This window comes from Rhodamnia argentea, chromosome 11 (assembly GCF_020921035.1).
Source record: "Rhodamnia argentea isolate NSW1041297 chromosome 11, ASM2092103v1, whole genome shotgun sequence".
In the NCBI taxonomy this organism is placed as follows: Eukaryota; Viridiplantae; Streptophyta; class Magnoliopsida; order Myrtales; family Myrtaceae; genus Rhodamnia; species Rhodamnia argentea.
The window spans coordinates 2900737-2925874 of record NC_063160.1 but is presented as its reverse complement, the minus strand read 5'-3'; the positions used below and the strand labels follow the sequence as shown (position 1 = coordinate 2925874).

Genomic DNA, 25138 nt, shown 5'->3' with positions numbered 1-25138 from the left:
CATAGTATTTGCATCTTGAAGTGCGATTATCCATAGTGGAGTTTTAGCTTTTAGTCTATGGACCGCCGTTGCTAGAGGTGCCGTTGGTGTTATTCGCTACGTGGTAGAGGTCGTAGTTCGCGAATTCGTGTGCCCGGTGAGGCGGCGGGGTGGTAATTCAGAACGTGGTGGAGATTCTCCTGGAAAGCGCGATGGGGTACTCTGTGTGTGTAGAACAGTAGAAGCCTTAATGACACATTAATATTGAGTGATCTTGAGCCTCTCTCATTTCAAAAACTAGTTTAATGAGTGAAACTTTTTCTTGCACGATCACCAATTCCTTCCAAATAACCCCAATCTCATATCAATTATGGAATGGTCTAATGGTCGATTTATAAATGCAAGAAAAGCATCGTAGACCAAAATAAATAACTGTTCATCTTCTTTTGTGTGTTAAGGAGCACAATTACTTGGTCCGACTTGGGCGGCGGAGTGCGATATAGTTGGCGGGTTTTGATTGCTAGGCTCTCAGCCAATTGAAACGTGTGGTGTCGCCCTTAATTGGGCCAGCAAGTGGGATCCACGGGTGGGATCCTGTTTAGGGTTAAAGGTAGACACGGCCGGTTCCGGTTCGGGAACCGGCGGTTCCGGTTCCACGAAAAGGTGGAACCGGAACCGACCGTTGGAAATTCCGGTTACGGTTCGGGGCCGGTTCCGGTTCGGAACCGGCGGTTCATTCCAGTTCCTTTTTTAATATTAATTTTTAAAATAATAAATAATAAAATAAACATAATAAATTATAAATTATAAAATATAATTAAATTGTACATTGTAATAAAATATGGGGGAAAAAAAAGAGAGAGGAGGAATGAGCTTGAACTTAATGAATTATCATTAAGCGCCTACATATCTTCTTGGGGATAGAAGAATCAAAGCTCATGTAGTTCTTTTACCTTTGAGAACCCCAACTTACCTCATCGTCAATCGTCGCTACTCGTTGTGGTACCCGTGGCGGTGGTATCTTCAATATCATCGCTAAAAAATTCGTGTTCACGATCTAGCTCTTGGTGTCGATATTTCGCCCTCGTCCAATCGTCGACACAAGCTTGAGCTTCCACAGAGTCCGGGCTTAATCTTGAACGGCGAGAGTCCAAAATTAATCATCCAACACTAAATGTTTGTTCAACTGCAATTGTTGAAGGATTGGTTGCTAATATCTGACGAGCGATGAGGGCGAAAACTGGATAATCGATTTGGTGACTCTTCCACCACTTCAGGATTTCGAAATCTGTACTATGTTCCGCATTACGAAACTCAAATTGAGTAGTTAAATATTTTTCTAATTCAGAAATACTATCTGTTGCCCATTTTTATTTTTATTTTTTTGCCTACTATTAAGCATATTATACCCTCTACTAAGTGAACTACCACCTTCACTACGTGAGGCAATAGATTGTAAAGATCCAGAATCATTTAAACCATATCTATTACAAAATTCTCCATATAATACTATTATAGATTCTTTAACATCTCCTAGTATATTTGAAATATCTATTGAATCTTCCAAATGTAAACAATCATGATAATACACATTCAAATAATCTAGTAAACCGTGTAATTTAATACGTGGATCAAAAACAATACCAACTAAATAGACAAGAGGAATTTGCAAAAAATAATGCAACCATTTTTCTCGCATTACTAAAATAGTTCGACCTAATTTGGTATCATTTTCATATTCACTAAAAACACTACCAATATTAACACACTCTATTAAAAATAAATGCGTAGTAGGATAATAAATACCAGATAAAGTCTTAGTAGTATCATTAAAAATTTTCAAAAAATCTAAATTTTATTTGCAAACGTCCCAATGTTGAGGAAGTAAAGTAATTTCGGGAATATTTTGTGAAATAAACATACATAATAAATCTTTATAATCAAAAGTTTGTCGAAGCAACTCGTACGTAGAATTCCAACGAGTTGGAATATCTTTTGGAAATCTTCTTGCCCTTCTCCCATTTTGTTTACAAAATTTTTCCCATGATTTCATAGAATGGGGACGACTCCATAAAAATTTAATTGCACCCTTTATTGGGGCGAGAGAAGTGTCAAGAGTTCATAAACCATCTTGTACACATAAATTTAAAACATGACAAGCATATCTAATATGAAAAAATTGTATGCCAAAAGTGGGTTTGCAAATATTTTCTAATTCGGGAATAGAAGTGGTATTTGCGGCGGCATTATCAAAACCAATTGAAAATACTTTATTTATTAAATTATATTCTTCTAAAACTTGCCTAATTATTCTATAAATATTATGAGCTGAATGTCTTTCATCAAAAACTCGGAATGCAATAAGTCTTTTTTGAATCATCCAATCGTCACCTATCCAATGACACGTGACACCCATATAAGAATGAATTTGCCAAGGATCACTCCAAATATCACTACCTATATGCACACGTCCATTGAATTCCGTAAAAAATTTTGCTAAAGATTTTTTTCCTTTTTTATAAAGATGAAAAACTTCGCGTTTAAGAGTATTTTTTGGAATAGTTGGCGCTTGCGAAACCAACGCAGTATTTATCAAATATTTCATATTAAAATTTTCACCAGTATTAAACGGAGCATGATTAAGGGCAACATATTCAGCTAATGTTTGTTTATAAAGTGCATCGATGTAACGAAATATAGGATGAGGATTAGAAGTGGCGTACCCGGAAATTTGTTGTTGTGTATTGTCGATCCCCGCGTGCGTTGGATGTTTTTTCGTCAAATGCCGACGGAATGTTCCGTAGCAGTCTCCTTTCGTAAATTTATATGTTTGCGAACAATATTTACATTTTATATTATACTTACCTTCGCCTTCATCACATACCTTGTCGAAGTGTAGCCACAAGTCGGATGTATTATCTCGGCCCTTCCGTTCCGGCTCATTTGCCGTTGACGTTTCTTCGACACCGGTAGGAGGATGAAGACTTTCTTGTGTTGGGATGTGCTCGACGTTCGGAATTAGGACACAATTGATATTATCGTCGTCGTCTTCCCAACATGCATACTCACGAGGATCATATTCAGGAATGGGATACTCGTAATCTCCCATAGTCATCTTATCCTTGTCAACATTTCTGCTTCCACTTGCCATTTTTGAGAGAATTGATCGGAAATCAGATTGAGAGAATTGAGTCGGGATTGAGAGAATTGAGAGAATTTGAGAGAATTTGAGAGATTGTTCAGAGAATTTGTGACAAAAATGAAAGGGGGAGCATATGTATTTATAGGCAATAATTATTTTTAATTATTTTTTTTTCCCAACGGCTCTTTGGGCCGTTGGTTTGGGGGGAGGGGGGGCGGGCTCGGGGCCGGGCGAGAGAACCGTTGGGCTCTATGCCCCACGGCCCTTTTTTTTTTTTTTTCACGATTTGGAACCGTGGGCCGGGTCAATAGGCCAGTTCCGGGCCGGTTCCGGGCCCACGGGCCCAAATGGCATTGTCTAGTTAAAGGCAACAAACGCACCATCTATGTCCCAACATATGGCTATCTCATCGATCGTGAATTGTCGAAAATCCGACGTTATTTTTTTTTTATTAATATTTGAGCTGACGTAGCTCGTCGGAATTAACACCGAAGTGAGCATTTTTCAAAAAATTTAGCACTTAAAGTGATCGTTTTGAAAATTTTAGCACTGAAATGATCGTTTTGAAGTTTTAACACTAAAGTGAGCGTCGTACTCAAATTTTGACACTTATAGTATACTTAACATATCTTCTTTATGAGATCACTTGGACGCTCCGAGAATGTCATTTGACCGCTTTTGCAGTTATCCAAAATGAGAGTCAAAGTCGGTAATAGTCTAGATGGGCGGACCAAGGCACTCCCATGAATCCCAACAAGACCATTCATTTTGTTTTGTGCACAATGAGCAATCGGACCATCAATTTGTTGTAGAAGACGACCATCTCTTCTGCATATGGCGTGACATTTGTAAAGGAACAAAATCTACTAATATTAAAGAAAAAGAAATTCTTGAGGTCATTGGCTGCCGATATGGATCATCTTCAGAGAAAGCTGAATCCGTGCATCTTCTTCTCTTTGCAGCAGCAGCAGCAGCAGCACCTGGTCTCTCTTTGCCCACAAATCATCACAGTTGCGGATGGGGAAATTAGCAAAAATTTTAAAAAAAGTCAACACTTCTACTTTGTAAATCAACTTCTGTCCTCAAGTTTCTCCTGCTTTGTAGAAGTTGATTTTTCTATTTCCGAAAAGAATTATTATTTTTGTTACTTTTTCGAATGGCTCCATAATTACTTTTGGATTAAAAAAATACTCCGGAAATAGAAAAAATAGAGTTGCGTAATCAAATGAATTTCTGCTCGAGAAATATTGACATGTGCACCCTAAACAACATCTCGATAATACCTGGAAAAAAAGAAAAAGAAAAAAAAATGATGGAATAAAAAGAGGTGGAAAAAGGAAATAAAAAAGAATTTCCTTGGAGGGAAAATGTGAGGTGCCGAACAAGATAGGGCCAGTCCCGCACGAATAAGATAGTTCTTGCAAATCCAAAACCCACAAGAGAATTTAATCCAATCAAGTACTTGTGCCCGCCGAGCACGAGCCAACGAACCCTACTTTCGGGAAAATCACACTAGAAATGCCATAATTTTTTTACGGCGTTCATTAAGATGTCATCACTTTTTTTTTTAGTAAACTTTTTAGTCATTTATTTTTGCGTAAAAATCAGGGATTAAGTCTAGTCTCTACCAAAAATAACTATACCCTTTTTCATATCAATTTTAGCATTCATACATACATTTTGCATATTTACCGTATCGGCGGTTGATGGACTCAATTGAACGGTTTAGAATTTGATTAACTAAACTTTTTCTGTGTACACGATTTTTCTGGAAGCAGCGATGTTCCTACCAAGCCCTTGACCATTTCTATTTCCGTTCACGTTTCAATCATAGGCACCGGTGATGATTGCATCTCGATTGGCGGCCAAGACCTCGGATATCAATATCACCCACATAGGCTGTGGACGTGGTCATGGCCTAAGTATTGGAAGCTGGGGAAGGAGTGGAAATAAAGCTAAAGTGTGCAGAACATCAAAGTGAGGAAAATGAGCTTTCGTGGGTCAACTAGTGGAGCTATTATTAACATTTCCAATAAGGAAATTCACTTTTGAAACCATTAGTCTATTGATCAAAATCGGAGGCAATTGGCACAGGCCCGTGATATTTGCGCATGATCGTTTATCACTTGGGGGAAGAAATATAAAGAAAGGAAGCAAAATAGGAAAATCAAGCGCATGAAGAGATTTGTTGGACCATTTTATTTGCACAATAAAGCCGCTAACCTGACAATCGGACTCATTATTTCTAATCCCACGATGTTTCAATTAATGAATGTTTTGTTGGAAAAATAATGGAATGTAGTAACAATGTGGTCGGACTTTGAGGCGTGTAATCACTCTCTTTTAGGATCAATTTGCCCCACGAAGTTGCTATAGGTTTCCGGCAAATTCCCTTCAGGATACAACAAAGTCGCGATGAGATTACTGGATAGCAATTCCAGTAATTCTCCAAAACTCTCTACGAAACAATGAAGATTGGCTGTCTCTCTTTTGAAGGAAAACGAAAGAAATAAAAGTTGTCTCAGAAATTGAACAAAATTGTCCTATATATAATACTAATGGAACACACCTCTTGGTGTCCAAACTGCCCATGTACGAACGCACCTTTTCATGTCCGAAACATCGCACCAATTCATGTCCGAAACATTACCATTTGGACATGACTGTTTGTGAGTGATAACAATCATTCGAACACAACCGTTCGTAAGAGACAACCGCCATTTCGACGCAAATGTTCATGTCCGAGCAGTCATGATTAATAATAAATAATATAAAAATAAAATAAATTGATTTCGAAAAAGAAAATAATAATTAAGGTTTATTTCCGTCCGCGGCGCGCAAGCGTGCAAAGTGCTAAGTGCGTCTAATAATCGCGTCAAAATCGCGCAATCACACGCGCACCCGCACGCGGGTATAGTGGGGTCTAGCCCACTTGCCCATTTCTTTATTCTGAAAGACTATTGTGGCCTTCTAACTAATAAAGAGACTTGCACCCTTCTTTTTATCCTATGTGGGATTGAAAAGGCAGCTTTTTGTTTTAACAAACAAACTTCAACATGTTTTATATAAAAATACGAGGTGATGATGCGTGGATCTATCGGACCGTCAGGGAAGCATTCTTCTCTGCACAATTGCGTGTAAAAGGAAAGAAAATATGTGGAGTCTTCGAGAGGGAGTCAGAGAGCTAGCCGGATATAAGATAATGCTCCATTCGGGTTTGGGACGGCTATTTTGACATTCTCAGAGCGCCATAGAGAATACACGAAAGAGAGAAGGGGGCGCACCATTCAGATTACTCAAAGAAGGCTCTACACAAGAAGCCCAAAGGAGAGGCAAAAAGGGATTTGACTTCGTCCGTCCCTGGCCCCTCCCCACTTTCTCCGTCAGTTCGAGTTCGAATTTTAGGAAACGCAATCTTGCTAACTAGGTGTGTTTCCTAATCTAGATACTTCGAATATTGCATGACCTATCTTGCTTAGTTCGTAGATTCGATTGCATATTCCGATGACTTGATTTAGAACATGTAATAGTCATGTTGCATATTTGAAAACAATTTTCTTATGGGGAAATGCATCTTGTGTTATATTTACTTGCCAGTTTGAGAGTATTGCATATATTGAGGATTTGGTTGCATGATTTTGGATAATTTGAATTGGAAGATTGCACATAAATTTTGAAAATCGAAAATCCGGAGTATATCTTGTAATATATTTTGTGTTCAAATCGGAGATATTGCATGATAAAGCGAACATTTTGGGAATTTTGTGGAATCTTGTGATAATTTGAAAATCTTTCTGAATATACTCAAGATACCAAAATTTTTTCAAAATCAAATCGATTTGGACAATTTCCTAATCCGCAACAGCATATATGGAAATAAGAAGTCTATCGATCGGGCTTTAGATGGAATTATTTTCATAGCGGATATTTCGAATATTTAGGATCGATCTATCAAGCTTTCAAATTAGTGGCAATTATCTTTTCATTAAAAGATATGCAACTTTAATTTAAATCCACCCATAAAAATCGAAAATCACAAAAAAAATCATAAAATTCGAAAATAATAAAAAAATATCATTCATGGTTTGTCTCTTAACTTCACGTCACAAAATCCAAGAAAACAAAAAAAAAAAAATCTAGCACGATATGGTTTCTTCAAAACCACGTCTCATCATTTTTAGAAACATGTGATTTTCTAGAAATCCTATTGAATTCAATGAGTAAAATCTGTTTGAATCCATCTTTAACTTTTAAAAAAAATATAGACATAGGGTTAAAAGATTTTTTTAAAATTTTTGGGGATTGATGCAAACTAAATCCAAGACCTTTAAGATAATATTGAACCAATTCACCCTCATTTTCCATTAAATTTTAATTTCGAAAATTCCCAAAAATACAAAAAAAAAATTCATAAAAAGAAAAATAAAAAAATTGTACCTTTGAACTTCAAGTCAAAATTCATCAAAATTGTCAAATTGAACATTTTTCATGAAATTGGTACCAAAAGGGCATTAATTGAAAAATTAATGTAACTAAGTTCCGAACTTAAAATCTCCGGTTCGTAGAAGTAATTCAATCCTCTCACTAATTTACTTAGGTTTCTAATCAACCTACCAAAAAATGAATATTGGTGTCTAAAAAAATATTATGCTATCTTTTGCAAGATAATCATTTGAATCATAAATCACGATTTAGTAGAAATTGGAAGAGTGCGAGCTAAGTTAATTAATCTAAGATTGGAAAACTCGATTTTTAGGTCGCGACATTAATGTGCGCATGTGGTGGTGCTGGCTAGTTCCTGTGCTGAAGTGACCTCGGTCATCACCGACATGGAGATGAAGAAAGTGGCAGTGAAAGGAGACGTGACGCCCTTAGGTGTTTTGGTCGGCGGGTGGGTGGCGGCGGCAACCGGCTAACGGAGGGGGCGGCTAGCGGGTAGCGGTGACGGGCGGCAGCAGATCGGTGGTTTACAAGTGAATAAAATGGTCTTGCGAAGTTATAGGTCACGGGTCAAAAATGGATTGAATTAAAACTCATATTTGAATAGGTTTTATAGGCCTCAACCCATATTTGACCCAAATGAATAAAAATGGATCAAAAAGTGGGCCAAAGACCAATATTGACACCTCTAGTCCATGCCCGATTTTTAGCACTTGGTGAACAATTATGAAAAAATTTGGCACTTAAGTAACCGATTGAAAGTTATGGCACTTAAGTAGTCGAAAAAAAATTATGACACTCAAGTTAGCGCCGTACAAAAATTATAGCACTTATGGTGTCCTTAACCCCTACTTTCGCTCGCAGAATGGTCAAAAACTGTCAAAACGGCACAAAGTCATCTAGCTATTATGCTCTGCTTTAGTACACTTCATCGACACGTATGCTCTCCGAGACTAGAGGCGCGCATCATAATCGTTCTATTTTTGGATTCAATTTGTAGATAGAAATAGAAAAATCTATTTCTATTCTATTTCTGGAATCAATTTTTGGTTAGAAATAGAATTTTTATTTCTAGTTTCTAGATGAGTTTTTGACCAAAAAAACACGTTTCATAAAGATATAAAATTTCTATTCCTAAAAAAGAAATTCGTTTGATAACGGTTAAAAATTTTTACTTCTGGAATATTATTAACATAAACTCTTCTATGAAAAATTTCTTCTTCATTTTTAATTTTTTCAAATTTATTTAAATTTTTTTATTATTAAAATATATATTATTTAATATTTAAAAAATAAATTCCTTTGCTTGGCCGCTTGTTTGGCCCTTTATTCTGTTTGTTGTATTTTGTTTCGCCGCTTCACCATTGCACCCTTTAGGACATATTAGCGTGTCCTATTTGGTTCATGATTTTTGTGTCCGGCAATCACTTGTTCTTGGCTCTTTGGAAAGTTATATACATACTTACTTTACAAAAAAAAATATTTTAAAAATAAAAAATTATTATTTATTTTTTACTCTGGTGGCGGCGGCGGTTGCAGAAGCCGACGGTGGTGGATGGCAACGACCAATGGTGGTTGGCAACTAAGTGAGAGGTTTGTAGTGGCTGGCGGTGGATGGCGACGGCCGACGATGGAGGCCGGTGGCAAGCGGTGGGTGGCGGCAGCAGTTGATTGGCGACGGGGGGCGACCATGGCAGGTGGGAAGTGGCGGTGGTCGGCAATGGGTGGCGGTGAGCAATGATTAGCAAGGCCGAGATTGGCGTCCCGTGGTGGTTACCACGGTGGCTGGCGGCATGGCGGCAACGGTTAACAATGGTTGCTGCGGCGGCCGGTGGTGGTTGTTGCAGCAGATTAGCGGCAAGGGTCGGCCATGGGCGGGGGCGGCCAGCGGAGGTCAATGGTGGGTGGCGGTTGGCGGCGATGGGCGGCAATTGACAAAGGAGGGTCAATCGAGAGAGTGCGACTATAACTTGAGAAAAAACAAGGGGTAGGTTATTTCTCATTTTTGTTTCTCAAACAAAGAAGCTGCAATTTTTAGCTTCTCATTTATCTTTCAAATCTATTTACGGAACAAAAAATTATTTTAGAAACGGAAATACAGAAGTGCATTACCAAACGAATTTCTGTTTCAAACTTATTCCGAAAACAATGTGTCGCTACCTAAAATTAGGCTAACGGATTATCGGGTTATTTAAATCAACTAACCTAATTCGGACTTTTCCAACTTTTACCGAATCGCAACTTAGGTTTATTCATGAAAAAAATATTTAATCGGAGCCACCACTAATTAATCATTTATGGAAGGTTGATTAGAAACCTTAATAAGATATAGAGAGAAATATCTTATTTTTGCGAACCAGAGAAAAATGAGTTCGGGGACTAGTTACATTAATTTGAAAAATTAATGCCCTTTCGATACCAAATTTCATGAAAAATCCATTTTCGATTGATTGATTGTGATTTTTTTTTTTTTTGGAAAAATATGACATGAGAGACCATATATTATGCGCCAAAGAATGGTTTGATTTTTTTTGTATTTTCGGCAATAATGAAAATAAAAGAAAAAAGCAATAAAAAATTTGAATAAAAATAAACAATAATGCCCATAATACGCCTTAAATTTCAAATTTTCCGAAAAATCATCTCATTCCTAAAGATCCGGATTAGAGCGAGATTTTATCCGCTGCATCATTGAGGATTCGAGCCAATATAAGGATAATTGTATGGAAAAACAACATCCTTTTGCCAAAGGGCGTAATACGAAATTCTATACAAAGTCATCATCCCCATAAGATCATGAACAAGGCGTGTGATTTAATGTTTCAAGGGGGACAAGGCACGTAGGGGAGCATATATTATGGGCATATTTGTTTAAACTTGTGCAAACTTTATAACAATCAAAACAAGCAAGCATGATGAAAATAAAATAAAACGGGCCAATTAATTTAGAATTTCGAAAATGATAAGAGGGATGGCCGAAATTGTGAAGAGTGGGGTTCACCTTTCCTCATCCATAATCCAAATTTTAATCTGAGAAATTATCTTTAAGGTTCGGAAAAATTATTTAAGATAATTCTTGGAAATTTAGATATTATCCAAATTAATTTAAATCTTATCTTTAATCAAATATATTCAGAAAAATTCATAAGAGATAAGATACAATAAGAACCAGCTAAACCATCCAACCAACTCATATGTTGGAGATAAGCATTCAAGATTGAAAGAATTATCCATTGAGTTTTGATAATATCCAATTAAGCTCAAATCATCGTCGATAACATAGACATAACACTTACCAACCAAAGATAAGGCAACTTCAACCAACCATGGCAAAATCAAAGCAATGATCATCCACCCATAGAGCAATTCGGAAATGAGCTATAGTGCCGAAAATTCTAGACTTTTGCTAAAAAAATTCTGCTTTTTACTCAATTCAATTCGATTTAAGAAAATTAGTGAATAATTTTTACTTGAGAAAAGACATGGTTCCAATTGAGTTTAATCCATTCTCAAAAGTATATAAGAATTCAACCAATTCAACAAATGAATTAAGTTTGCTAAAAAAATCAGTTTTTATGCAACACCTTCGGTTTTGGCACGAATTTGACGGAAAAGATTTAATTTTTCAACTTTAATTGTGAAACCATATGTGCTCAAAGAGATCTGAGAACAAACATGCGAATTTCCAAGCAAATATGCATTGGTTAACAACCAAAGGATAAGAAAAATCACCTTTCTTCCAGCACATTCCAGCACCTACGCAAGCTGTGAGTTTCGCCCGAAACAGTCCCCCTTTTGAGAGCATTGGAACTCTAAAACCTCGAGGAACTCTTAACACCAATTAACAAGCACGTTAGAGGTCAAATAAAGGCGAAAATAAGACCGAACAGCCACCAAACCAGGCTGGTCGGAAGCTTAAGCGGTGCTGGACAGCGGGCTGTGCTTGGCTGAATTGGCGGCTGATCGACGGGGGCCACTTGGGATCTTCGTGAAGCGTAGGTCACTTAGGCACCAACCTCGAGGAACTCTAGTTTGACATATGTTGCTCTTGGCTCCTTATCTTTTGCCTTTTCCTTTATCTGGAAGTGTTCAAGTGAACGTGATACGTGGCACGTGTGCAATGAGATCAGACAAGATAAACAAAAGGAGATGATGATGGGGTGTTAAAAAATGGAAATTTTATGAAGGATCGAGAACCCTTCTCTGTTCATCTCTTCCCTTCAATTCTCACGTGCATTTATCGGTTTTTTGCCCCTAAAATTCTGACTTGCACGTGCTCATCTAGTCAGCATCGGAAGTAGCTGTTCGTTGTCGACGTTCAGCACGGCTGCTTCGTGGGTCGTGACTGTTAGCTTTCCAACGTTGCAGAACTTTGACTCCACCTAAGAATAATCCCAGCTCGTTTTGTCCTACCCTCTTTTCCTCCCTTCAACGAAGATCCTTCTCTCTCTCTTTTCTCTATCTCCCTTGAAGTCCGAATGAAGATCACAGAGAGGCACCCTAATTCTTTTATTTTTGCGGACCTCCCCCTCCAGAAATTCCCCAATGACCGTATGTGTATAATGAATGTCGCCTCTTCTGTTATGTGGGCCTAGAGGTGTTTATACAGTGAAAAATTAGAGTAAACTCTGATAATGCGGGCTTAAGCTTTTGCCTTATTTCGGTTAATAAACTTTAATAAAAAGGCCGTTTCCGTAATTAAAATTTAGTGGGCTGAATCAAGCTCAAATTAGGTCCCAAGACCTTGAGATTTCCGGCACTTGCTCCCTTATGATAGTCGAATTGTGCGCGTGAGCTCTGGTCCTCCGTGTGTCAATTTTGGTCCAAATCCTATTGTTGGTGCAAAATAGCATGCTTAAATTAAATATGTTATGCATGAAAATTTAATTTTTGTGAGAACTAAGACTAATTCTCATTTTATGCAAAAATGTATTATTTAAGGAAATCAAAATTTATTTGTCAACACAGTTTTGGAACAGAAAATAGAGAAATAAAATGGTTATCATTCGCACCATTCTCCCGAAGTTACAAGGTTATTTTCCCGAAGTTACGAGGTCATTTTACCGAGTTCTTTTGACATGGTTCTCTCAAGCGACAAGGTAAATGGCAGCAGACAGATGGAAGGAGGAAAATTCAAAGCCGCGTTTCTTTTCTCTTTGTCAGCGGCCCTTTTTTGTCGTCTTCTTGCTTTCGGCCCGCGGGGGAAGAAGGGGGCCCGGGGGGGTGGGGTCGGGAGGCTAGGGGTCATTCACAACCTCAAATCATTGTGTCCCAATCCCGATCGGGAGGCTAGGGGTCATTCACAACCTCAAATCATTGTGTCCCAATCCCAAGTGGAATGCGAAAAGCTGAATCAAGTGGAATGCGAAAAGCTGAATCATTGTGTCCCAATCCCACTTGCAGTCGGTCTTGTCAGAGCCAAAACATCAAACTACTACCCATCATAAATCCAATGCAATTCTACGAAATAAATAAATAAATAAATCCGATGCAAGACAGGCAAGCAATCTGAAGAGGAAGAAGTGGGTATGGAAATATCCTCTCGAAAACTTCGAACCCAACCATATTTGTAATTAAAAGAAGAAGAAGAAGAAGAAGCGGGTATGGAAACGGGGGATCGTTTTGGAGAGAGGAAGAAGGAAGCGGGGGAGTGTTTATTGGACAGAAAACGCGAGCGGTGGAAGATTTTTCTGAAAAACTCGAGGGCACATTGGACACGTGACATTCAGCAATTGAATTTGGGTGAAAATGAGGCGGCACCCCACTTGGATACACAACAAAATAAAGCTCTTTATGACCGAAAAAAATAAAAATTCAATTTGATAATTGGCGTAGAAATTTCGACCAAAAAAAAAAAGTTGACATGGAAACAAATAAAATGAATAAAAAATCTCTTTGTCACCGCTCTGCCGTGAGCGACTGGAGGCCGGATCGCGCTCGACAAATTCACGTCATTCCTTGCGGTCACCGCCGTCGTCGTCGTCTTACCATGGGGAATCTGATCGATGAGCCTTAACGAGAAACCGCAGAAGAAACGGGCGAATGTCTAGGATGAAGGACGAAGATTGATGCAGATAGAGAGACTGTGCGCGCGAGTGCGAGTCGCTGTGATTTGATCATTCCACGTTCGGCCGAGACACTGACATGGCTGACATTTTGTCATTTATTTTCTTGTTATTTTATTATTTTTATTTCTGTATTATTATAATTGTCTTTTTCGCTTTGCATTTGTTCAGTGGACATTGGCTGGTAGGGGTGTGCAACCAGACCGGATTTACCTGGAACCCGGATCGACCCACCCGAAAAATAGGGTCGGGAATCGGTTCTTGCTCAAACCGGTCCGGATTTCGATTCCAATTTTTGAGAACCGGTTGAAACCGGTCCGGTTCCTGGTTCTAGGTGAAGACCCACCCGGACCGGTTTTAGAACCGGTTTTTAAAAAAGAAACCCGAATGTAGTGTCCAAATAACTATGATTTTGGTTTTATGCTTGTGGTGTTTGAGTTTTTCCGGTGCTGGTTCATGCGCGCTTAATGTGGTGTCTTTTAGCATGTTATTTGGATCCTACAATTTCAATTCTTTTTTAATGGGTACAACGAAAATTGAAGTGTGATATAAAGACTTGCACTATGTTAATTCAACGTTATGAAGGATCATTGTTGCTTTTGATATATCATACTATTATTGATTATTATTTTTTGGATTATTGCTTTTGGTGTATTATAATTTTTGTTGCTCATTTCATTAATGCTCATATTATTTTGATTGAAAAAAAGAAGAAAACGGGTTCTCGGGTAAACCCCGAAACCGGATCGAAAAACATGATCGGTTCCAAAACAGGTTCTAAGACAAACATGGTCGGTTCTCGATTCCAAAAATTAAGAATCGATTATAACAAGATCGATTTCAGGGTTTAGGTTTGGATTCGGCCCATTCGGCCATGCTCACCCCCATTGGCTGGGGAACCTATTGAACGATGAGAAGCGACAAAGGAAGAGAATAAAATAACAACTGGGGCACGTCGGGGCCATGAACCGGTCGTTTCCTGCATGAGACCGGGACCCCCCGAGTGGGATCCAACAGCAATAAAGTCGCCAGGTGATACAGTAGAATAAGACAGTTTAGGAGGATCGGTTGGGGATCAGAAAGAATCGCCAGTCGATGTCAGGTCACAACTAGACCATCATTAAATTGATGCAGCTAAAAAGAAAGATTCTTTTTGACCTTGAAACCTTGTTTTACTTAGATTATTCAGGATAAGGGATAAGTTATATTTTAATAAAATCGTTGCTTCCATGTGATATGAGAAAAATTGTCCAAAAAAATATAAGCCTATTGTACTTTTGCTAATTCAATACTAAATCTTTAATTTTGTTAATTTAATTCTAAATTTTTTCATTATTTGCTAATTCAAATCTATTGATCAGAAATCGCTCATGTGGACATATGTCGTCTTACGACACTCTTACAAGAACCCCATGTCATCCATCTCTCCCCCTATAAGAGTAAGAGAGATCACACACACATATCACAGCCCAACGAATTCTCCAGCAAGGATGGGTCATGAAATGCCTGATAGATCAGACCACAGACCAAGCATAGTGGCCCACAGACGACTCGATCTGGCCATGCATGATCCAAGACGGCCGGGCAGGTGAACAGGAGCGACCCTTGGTGTTTTGGACCGTCCTGATTCGTCTTAGGGGCAGGCCAAGCAATGATGAGATCCTAAACTAGTGAGGCTCCCTAGGAGAGGACAAGCATGGCCAGCTCAACCATGCAAGACTAGTGTCGAAATATGCCTTCGAATTTGAGCTCGTAAACGAAATCGACTCAAGATAAATAGCCACAGGAATTTAGATTTCCTGTTCTGATGAGTTTCAATCGGACAGAGTTTCAAATAAAACAGAAAAAGAAAATTTAGATTCCCTGTTTTGGCAGTGTCTGATCTGGTTACTTGTGTTTTAGAGCCCTTTTGTCTGACCACTTCCCGTGATCTGCGGCCTGCGTTGTCCTGTAAACGGTGCGCCCTTGCCCTCCTCATCCGGCGGCAGAACTTGAATCGACCCGTGCAGTCCGGCCTCGCTTTGCAATTTGGAAACAGCGTAGTAAGAATACGTGCCGAGCTGCATAAAGTAAAAGGATAACGTGAGCGTTCATGCATGTATTGTGTTCATCTGTAAGGTCGATTCGTATTTTGTGCTGTGATTTCGCTGGTGATGAGGACGACAGAAGGGTTGACCACGGAGAGAGCAGGGGGCGACGAGCTGGTCGGAGAGGGATGATGGACGCTGAAATGGAGATTGGAGACCTGGAGTACCCAGCTGCCAGCTCATCCCTCTCCGCCACCCACACCACCACCCTCTCGCACCCCAGCGCCGTCGTCGGGCTTAAGGATAACCACCCACACCCGCACCAGCACCCCCGTCGGGTTTAAGGACACCCACCCAACCTGCATCGCCACCCTCTCGCACCCCAGCGCCGTCGGGGTCGGTCTAAGGACACCCACAGCAACAGCCCCATCGGGCTTAAGGACAACCACCTGCACCCGCACCCACAGCCCCGTCGGGTTTAAAGACAACCGCCCACACCCGCACCACTACCCGCTCGCACCCCAGCACCGTCGGGGTCGGTCTAAGGTCACCCACAGCAACAGCCCGTCGGGGTTTAAGGACAACCACCAGCACCCCCTTCGGGTTTAAGGACATCCACCCAACGTGCACCACCACCCTCTCACACCCCAGCGCCGTCGGGGTCGGCCTAAGGACATCCACAGCAACAGCCCCGTCGGGTTTAAGGATAACCACCCGGGCCCGCACCAACAGCCCCGTCGGGTTCAAAGACAACCGCCCACACCCGCACCAGCACCCCCGTCGGGTTTAAGGACACCCACACCTGCACCGTCACCCTCTCCTCTGGGGATTGGTGGTACTCAACGGGAACAGTAACGGACTCCGGCCTCGGCGACGAGGCGGTCAAGGCAGCGCCGAGGAAGAGGTGGACGAGGGAGAAGAAGGCGGAATCGATGCAAAATCGTGGAGCTAGATGAGAATCGGCAACGCCTGAAATCAGTCAATAATATTTGGACTGTCCACGAGACTCACCTGATCAACGGCAAATCGGAACTCAAAAGTCTTCCCGGGAGGAATGGGGCCTGTCAAAGCCCCTGCAATCTGCAAAACCCAAACATCGTCTCATCAACTGACCGACCTTCGTAACATGACATACCTCTTTGAGGTCTTTGCTACAGTACCTGTTGCACTCCATCCCACTCGATCGCGAGGTTCTCCTTCCCCAGCCCGTTGGTGACTTCGACGATGAGGACGTCCCCTTGGTGCGCCGATATGGTTGGTCCGGGGGTTTCTCCGTTTATGGTGATGGACAGCTTCGGGTAGGCCTTCGGCAGTGTGTGCTCGTACTGCACTTCCCACTTGTAAAGAAGTGCCGTGCCCTGTGCCGAGCCCATGGCTGCGAGAAAACAAAGCAGCGGCGCCCACATCGTGTGAAGATTGATTTTGCGTGGTGAAACAGATGATGATCGATGAGCCATAATGAGAAACCGCAGAAACGGGCGAATGCCTCGGGCGACGGACGAAGAACAAGGTGGCGGAGATGAGAGAGAGAGAGACTGTCGCGCAATACAAAAGAACGATTTCTTTACTGTCTTTTATTAGATCTAACCATGTTGCTGCTGCAATTATGTCCCCCTTCTTCTTAACTCGAAAGTCCTTTTAATGGGTTTACATTCGTGGAATAAATTTAAATACACGTACATTGGGGTTTTGTTTTTTTTTTTTTTTTTGGTTGTGGTTGAGGGGTGGGGGTGTTGGGAATCCAAAGTTTTTTTTTTTTTTTAAACTCTTACATAACAAAAAGATAAATATTGTTAAAAGTTTTCTGGTGTGAAAACAAAGTGAAGTTTATATTTGGGGCAACCCTATTTCCCTGACAAAATATTGAATACATTAAATTTGTCAACAAAATAAAGTTAATACCATGAAAAACCTCAAATCGGTGATATATCAATGAGAAATTTATTCAAAATTATTTTTTAATCAAGAAAAATTTAAAATTAATACACTTGTAATAAATTTATCTCAAACTATTTTTTTGACTACGTAAAACCCAAAACAGATACATCTGTGATAAATTTTTCCCAAACTATTTTTTTTACCTACAAAAATCCTAAACCGATATACTTATGACAAATTTAGTCAAAACTAGTACACTTATAATAAATTTACCCTATATTACTTTTGGTTAAATTAAGTTAATACCACGAAAAATTTCAAATTGATACATCCGTGACATACGAATGGTAAAAACCCCAAATGAGTATATTCATCAATTGCCATGCATAATCTAATTTGACACTTTGACAGAAAAATTTAACAAAAGCTAGTAGAGGACAAATTTGTCATAGGTATACTAGTTTAGGGTAAATTTGTTACAGGTATATCACTTTAGGATTTTTTATGGTAAAAAAAATAGTTTGAGCTAAACAATTATTGTGTTAGCCTCGGAACTTCACGGTAAACAATTTTTTTTTTTGTAAAAGTCATTTTACAAAAAAAAATCTTGTCCCCATCTCAAACCAACCCCCCCCCGGTTCTTTTCCCTTCCTCTCTCGAAGCAATTATTGTGTTAGCCTCGGAACTTCACCGTAAACAATTTTTTTTTTTGTAAAAGTCATTTTACAAAAAAACAAATGTTGTCCCCATCTCAAAAGCTCCCCCGCCCCTCCACCCACCCCCCCTCTCTTTGTTCTTTTCCCTTCCTCTGTCGAAGCAATTATTGTGTTAGCCTCGGAACTTCACCGTAAACAAAATATTTTTTTTTGTAAAAGTCATTTTCGAGGAAAATATTTAATTTTAGAAGGTTTTTTTTGTTGACCGAAATTTTTTTTCCTTTGACAGCTCATTTTTCGCCCCCCAAACACCGGAAATTAGGAAAAAAAATTTCGGAAATTTTTTTTTTCGTGAAACAAACGGAACCTACAATTCCAAGTAAATTCTATCTTGGCCGGACTCGTGTTTTTTAATACAAAATCCGCTTGCTCTTTTTTCGCTTTGAATAAACAAATTGTCCCTAATAGGTCTCACTTACCATGCGGTCGTAGCTTTGACAAAATATTCAGTTATGATCCTAGCCACCAATAAGAACTAAGGTCACGTGGGCTTGCGGGACGGTTCCCCTGTAATCTTGGCATTGAAGGAACTCTACACTTTGACACAGAGAAGTGAGAAGGGAGGTGAGGAGGGTTTGTCGAGGAACAACGACCGAAGTAAAAAATCGGACGGAAGCTGTTAAAATTCGTCTTTGAGTCTAAAGTGAAGGTCTGAATTGCGGAAATAAATAAATAAAGCAGAGAAATCTAAGATCAAGTTTCGAAAATCAGTTTTCCTATTTGGCATTGGAGTCCAAAGTAGATATTAAGTTGCCGATTCGACATAGTCCAAGATAAGTCCAGAATTTGGAGATTGCGGATATCGATTCTGGTGTGCAAGTCGGTGGAAAAAGATAAGAAACGTTGAAAGTCCAACGTAGATTTGAATTGGACAACTCATTCAGTCAACTTGGATTTTTTTCGTTGACCAATATGGGCTGTTCTTCTTCCTAGTGCATATGTGTGTGTGTTCAAGAGTCACTCCATGGGTTACGTGAAGTCAGACCATTGAAGCCCCGTTTTCAAGCTGAGTGCTTGGCATTAGGTTTTCATTTTGTTCGTGATATTATATCAAGTAATCAAATGTCGAAGCCGATTAAATTCTTGTGGTAAGAATTTATGTTTAATACCTTTACGAGATTGAGAAATTATTTCGTGAGGAATTATGAGGCTAAACACTATGTGCGTTATAAAATGTAATTGGGGCTGGGAATGGTTTGTAATCTCGGAATTATATCGCTTGCTCTATAGTAAAATTCGTTGCTCCTTTTGCCGTTAACGTAGGTCTCTATGACTGAACCACATATGTCTCGTATTCAATTTATTTTCTTATTCTGTCTATTTTATTATTCGATCGCTTGTTCCGTGTAATAGAAGCATTAGTCATGTGAAGTGAAAATTTATAGGGAGATGGTGGAGCCTTAGCCCAATCGACCCAATGTGAGATGCCCTAGACTTGATTTTATAACTTAAGAATAAGGAGTACATGAGCCTATTTACAGGCTTTACAAGAGGCAAAATGACAACTCAAGTATCAATATTTGTGTAAGGCGCTCATTTTAATACCAATATTTTTTTTTTTGAAACACTTAAGTGGTAATATTTTTTAAAAATGATTATTTAAGTGATAACTCCGACTAGGTAGCTGGAATTTCTTACCGTTGGCACTAAAATGATCGTTTTTTCTTCGATTTGGCACAAAAATGATCATTTTGTGGATCACTTAAGCGCCAATTTTTTTACAAATGATTATTTAAGTGCCAACTCCTGTGAGGTCGTCGGAATTTCTTGGCGTTGGCACTAAAGTGATCTTTTTTTCTCCGATTTGACGCTTAAGTAATAAAAAAAATTGATATTAAAGTGAACACCGTATACAAATATTAGCACTTGAAGTGTTTTTATGCCCTTTACAAGATGACTATATCTAGTAACATAATGTTATAAAATCAATTACAATCAATTAGAATAGTATCCATAATATTATAAATTCTTAAAATATCACAAGTAATCGAAATATATCTAATAAAAGGTTCTAAACTTCATTCTCAAAGCTCGATTGGAATCCTGCAAATTCAAATTCACACATGCCCTTTGTAAAACACAAATCAAAACTATCAAAGACCAGGGAAATCTAAGAAAATCAAGAATCATAAGTTCAACAAAATCCTTAGGGCATCGCCACTATCAACAAGAAACCAAAACCCATAAGAAGCAAACAACACAGATCGGGTTTTCAAAAGTCACCGAACATTCACGGACATTCCAGAAGCAGCATTGGCGCTGACTCACCCGTCAAATGTGTGCTAGTCCGCCACTTTGGCCGACCTCGACAACCCCGGCCGGAGCGATTCTTATGGATTGTCCGAGTCGCTGCCGCGATCATTCGTGTGAGGGATGGACTCCACGAGGCGTTCTTGCGGGTGGAGATCTGGCCGTCATAGGTGGACGCGTTTGATTTCCTGGATACTTGGACAAAGAAGAAGAAGATGAACAGGGAAGAAGAGAAAAAAAGGAAAAAAAATCTCTTGACGAAAATGCCCTCCAAAATACGGATGTGTCTGCCAGCCAACAAAAATTCGACCGGCTGACGAGCTCAAACCCTTATTTAAGACTAAGTAGCCAATCGAACCTTTATCTGAAACAAAGTTCACTTTGAGCAATCTTTTAAGAAAATGAGTTCATTTCGGACGTTTATTTGAAATTTTTCCTTAACCATATATCGGACTAAAGAAAACATAATTTTATTTGCACATTGTTCACTTTATTTGCTCTAGTTCTCCTCATGATCATGAATTTTTCAAATTCGATTTCCAAATTTTTATGAGAATTTATTAAAAAAACTGAAAATTTTTGTTGTTGGTGTACACATTATACTCAATTCATATTCCAATTTTATTATATGTAATCAAGCTGAAGATAATATTCCTTATAATTATATTTTTACGCTGCTTTTTCTTCTGAATTGTATAATAACGATGGATATTTAGAATGTTTTGATGTAGTTAACTTTGTCATATTCTTAGTTTTCAAAAACATATTTTAACTCCCCCCTCCCCGTCTCTCTCTTTCCACCCTCCCCAAACTCCACCCGCCAGTAACATTTTCTGAGGGACAGAGGGTAACCTTTCTCTCTTCGCCGTCTCTCTGTTCTTTAAATATTTTGATCTTCTATTTTCTGTCTTACTTTCCTCCTATTTGGGAACTTTTCTCTTACGATTCAATGTAATCTGAAAGTTTTTTCCTCTCATTTTTTGGGAGATTTCTATCCCGATCTAATTTAGATTTGGGATTTTTTTCCGTATATGTTTACGGGATTTCGCTCTCCTCGAGTTTCGTTGGTGAACGAGGCCAATATCGAAAAAGATCAGAGGAGTTTCGTAAAAGTTAGAATCTCCAAAGTGTCAAATCTATGCTCATTCAACCTTTTTTCTTTACTCGGTGATGGTATTGGAGATGCCAAAGCTAGGCGCCACCGCCGAAAGGTAAAGCCGTAACAACAGATAGAGTTCGCAGTGTATACTTATTATTGAAGACGGATTCGGTGATCGACTACCGGTTATAATGTGAAGTGATTATAGATATGCTCTTTGAGCATATATCGCATAATTATGTTCTAATGATTTCTCTTATTATTTAAAGCTTGTTTTGTTTCGAAGTTGCCTAGAATGTATTTTGGTTTGCGGTTGGACTGCGATATTTCTCTCTCGTATCCCGAGGAAGTGAATGAAATAAAATGTTATTTCTAAAAAAAAGAAACAACTTGGTAAGAATAAAGTGCACACATTTCTGTCTAATAGAAAATTAAAAATTCACTGAATTTCTTAGTGTAAATCCATTTGTTTTGTCCTATAATTTGGTCAAACCCAAGCCGACATAACCATTTTAGGAGAAATTGGGAAATTACATGCACTATTTAAAATATGACCCGTGTTCTATAACAAATTGGCTGGAAAATAAAATATGAAAATAGAAAGACCTTTTTTTTTCTCTCTCCACTGATGGTTGACTGGCTGAAAAAGGTACTGCACTAAATGCTAACATTGAAACTCTCGCTCCAGCTTAACACACACACTCATGACTCATCTTTTCAAGTTTTCAAGAATCAATCTGAAAGTGACTCCGGAAGCCAACTTCATTTATGTCCAAACCTCATTTACATGAAAGGGTATTATGTGTCTAATTCACTTTATATATAACCCTCAAAGAAAAAAAAAAAGAGAGAGGAAAATTTGAGCATTGGTCTTCAGTCTGGCGTAATTCCCATCATCTTTACTTATCCCTTCCTTTATTTTGAGCCAAAGGATAAGACACACGAGGTGAATTGAATCACCCCACTTCTTCACGTGGCCAAAAATGGGTTTAGCTTTAGCCGCGACACCTGCATCGAACGACCGACCATGCAAAAATGAAGAGAAAGAAAGCAATCAAAGCAAAGGGAAAAGATGCCACTGAATATCCAACTAAGAAGAAGAAGGAGGAGCAGACAAAGGGCTTTTTTATAAAAAAAAAAAGGATAGATTTTTTTTTTACCAAAATAGGTTTAAAAAAATTACCATTCTAGGTGCCGCTCGGCGGTCAGGCTGACGAGCAAGGGCCGCTCAGCACTTGATCTGCTGAGCGGGCCCAAACCGGGCCTTTTCTTTATTTTATTTTTTTTAACTTTCGTTAGTTGTTTTATGTTTTTTTAACATTTATTTTATTTATTTTATTTATTTTAAAGGTTAATTTATAACATAATTATCAATAATTAATTAAAATATATAATTAATAAATAATTTTGTATTTATGTAATCAATTAAGAATATTCATAAAATAAAAGTGGTAAGATATATGAAGAATATGGGATTTTCATATATTATGAAATTTTTTTACTGTTTTTTTTAACATTTATTTTATTTATAATTATTTTCTTTTGAAGGTTACTTTTATAACATAACTATCAATAATTGAGGTCGAGTACAAGGAGGGAAACGTCAACAAAAGGCTGGGGTTTTTCATGAGTGGCTAAAAAAAGGGAAGACAGAAGAGGTGGGAGGAGGTTCTAGAAAAAGAGGCTACGCAAATTTAAAGCTCGACCCGGTAATGATTTTTCAATGGTTCAAGGTTCAAATGACTAGATCAATCCAAATCAAGGCCACCACTGGATTCGGTATGATGAAAACTATAGGGTAACAGGTCTGGATTTTCATGTGTATCGTTTGAAAAAATTAAATTTCGTTTAGAATGAAACCGGGGACTAAATTGTAAGATTTTTTGTGCATTTAAGTTCTTTTGATCAAAATTGAACAAATTATTGGGAAAATGGGCCCAAATGAAATTTAAGGCTCTAGATACCAATGTCATAGCCTATGTAAAGTGAAAATTAGAAATTAAAAGACTCGAAAAGGAATTTTTATGCTCGATTCAGGTTTATGTTTGTGAAGGAACATAGTGACCCAAGTCGAATTTTTGAATTTTAAGGTGACCAACATGAAGCAGAAATTAAACAAAAAAATTGCATATTTTTTCATATTTTTCTGACCATGAATGGTATTTTTCTGATTTTTTGGATATTTTATAATTAAATAAATTTGAAAAAATATTAAAAATTAAGAAAAATATATTTTGTTCAAAATTGGTTCCCAAGGCTAGTCCAAGGCTTCCAAAGTTGATTTTTTAAATTTTAAAATTTTTAACTATTTTTAAATAATTTTTCAAAAAAAAAAACTAAAAATCAGGTGTCAATAATGACATGTCCAAATCAAAGGCCTGTGACTTGATTGATTCATGAAATTTGAAGGATATTCTATGTGTCTCTAGGTAATTAGGTCTTTACGCTCGTGACTTTGGGTTATTAAAAAAACAGTCACATAAGATGCAAAAAAATAAAAATAAATAAATCACCCCGACCTATATACGTTTGACAAAAGGCCTCCTTTCAGACATACCTTGGTTACCTCGATTTAAGAATATTTATTTTTATCACTTGAACAGCCTCCATTCCTCTTCTGTAATTCAGCAAATAGGAAATTATGTCAATAGTTAAATGCGTTATAAAAGGTAACGAAGAAGAACCTCAAATTGGGGCTAAAGTAGCTAAGCTTCAGCCCATGGACCGAGGCCAGTAACAGAGGAAAGGAAATCAAGAGACGGCCCACATTAAATTTCTGCCCGAAATGACATGGATGATGTCATGTGTTTTTGCAAATATAATTATTAACACCTAAATTTTGACTAACCTTTTTTCAGTCATCTTTGCATAAAAATTAGAGCTAACTTTTAGTTTAAAAAATATAATTCAATCATTTTTCATACTTGTTTTTAGGATTCATGCATTGTATTATCATTTGGAAAAACGGCTGGAAATTAGAGCGACATTGACAGGCAGCGGACTAGAGCTCACATCGACAAGTACATGGGAGGCTATGAGCTGAAAATTAGAAGGCCTTCAGTGGTTTAATTAGGCCTTGGTTCGGTGGATTTAGAGATCAAGTTACTAAAAGGCCTTGGATTTAAATTACATATCTAGTTTGCAGACAAGCTCATGGAAAAATAAAGGAGAGTTAAGCCCATCCTTTCATTTGTACGTGGGTCGATAGCATCAGAATTGAGGGATAAGAATTTAATAGTTGAAAGTTTTAATTGCAAGGGATAAGCTCATTGATGTTTAAAAAAGAAAAAAACCCTAGTTTGCCTTATAAATAGAGCACTAAGTCACAGTTCTAGGGGGGACAATTTCTGCTCAGAAAATAACGTAAAAGTGGAGAGATTTAGAGAAGGTTTTTTCACGGTTTTGAAGCTTTCCCTCAAGGTGTCGCCCGCATCCTTGTTGTTGACGAGGATTCTGCTCATCCCCAAAGGTCTTCATCTGATTCACGGTGCACCACCAGCCAAGCGTATCTGCTGTCCAGTCCTAAAGCCTTGCTGATTTTG

At 38.4% G+C, this 25138-nt stretch overlaps 1 protein-coding gene across 1 annotated transcript; it reads right to left on the bottom strand.

The window, feature by feature from the left end:
- Nucleotides 1-15512: 15512 nt before the first annotated feature.
- LOC125312857 (L-ascorbate oxidase-like) lies at nt 15513-17046 on the bottom strand. Its single transcript, XM_048272511.1, has 3 exons — nt 16814-17046; nt 16665-16733; nt 15513-15686 (listed from the first exon to the last, which is right to left on the bottom strand). The coding sequence occupies exons 1-3, from the start codon at nt 17024-17026 to the stop codon at nt 15525-15527; spliced, it is 444 nt and encodes a 147-aa protein (XP_048128468.1). The 5' UTR covers nt 17027-17046; the 3' UTR covers nt 15513-15524.
- Nucleotides 17047-25138: the final 8092 nt, after the last annotated feature.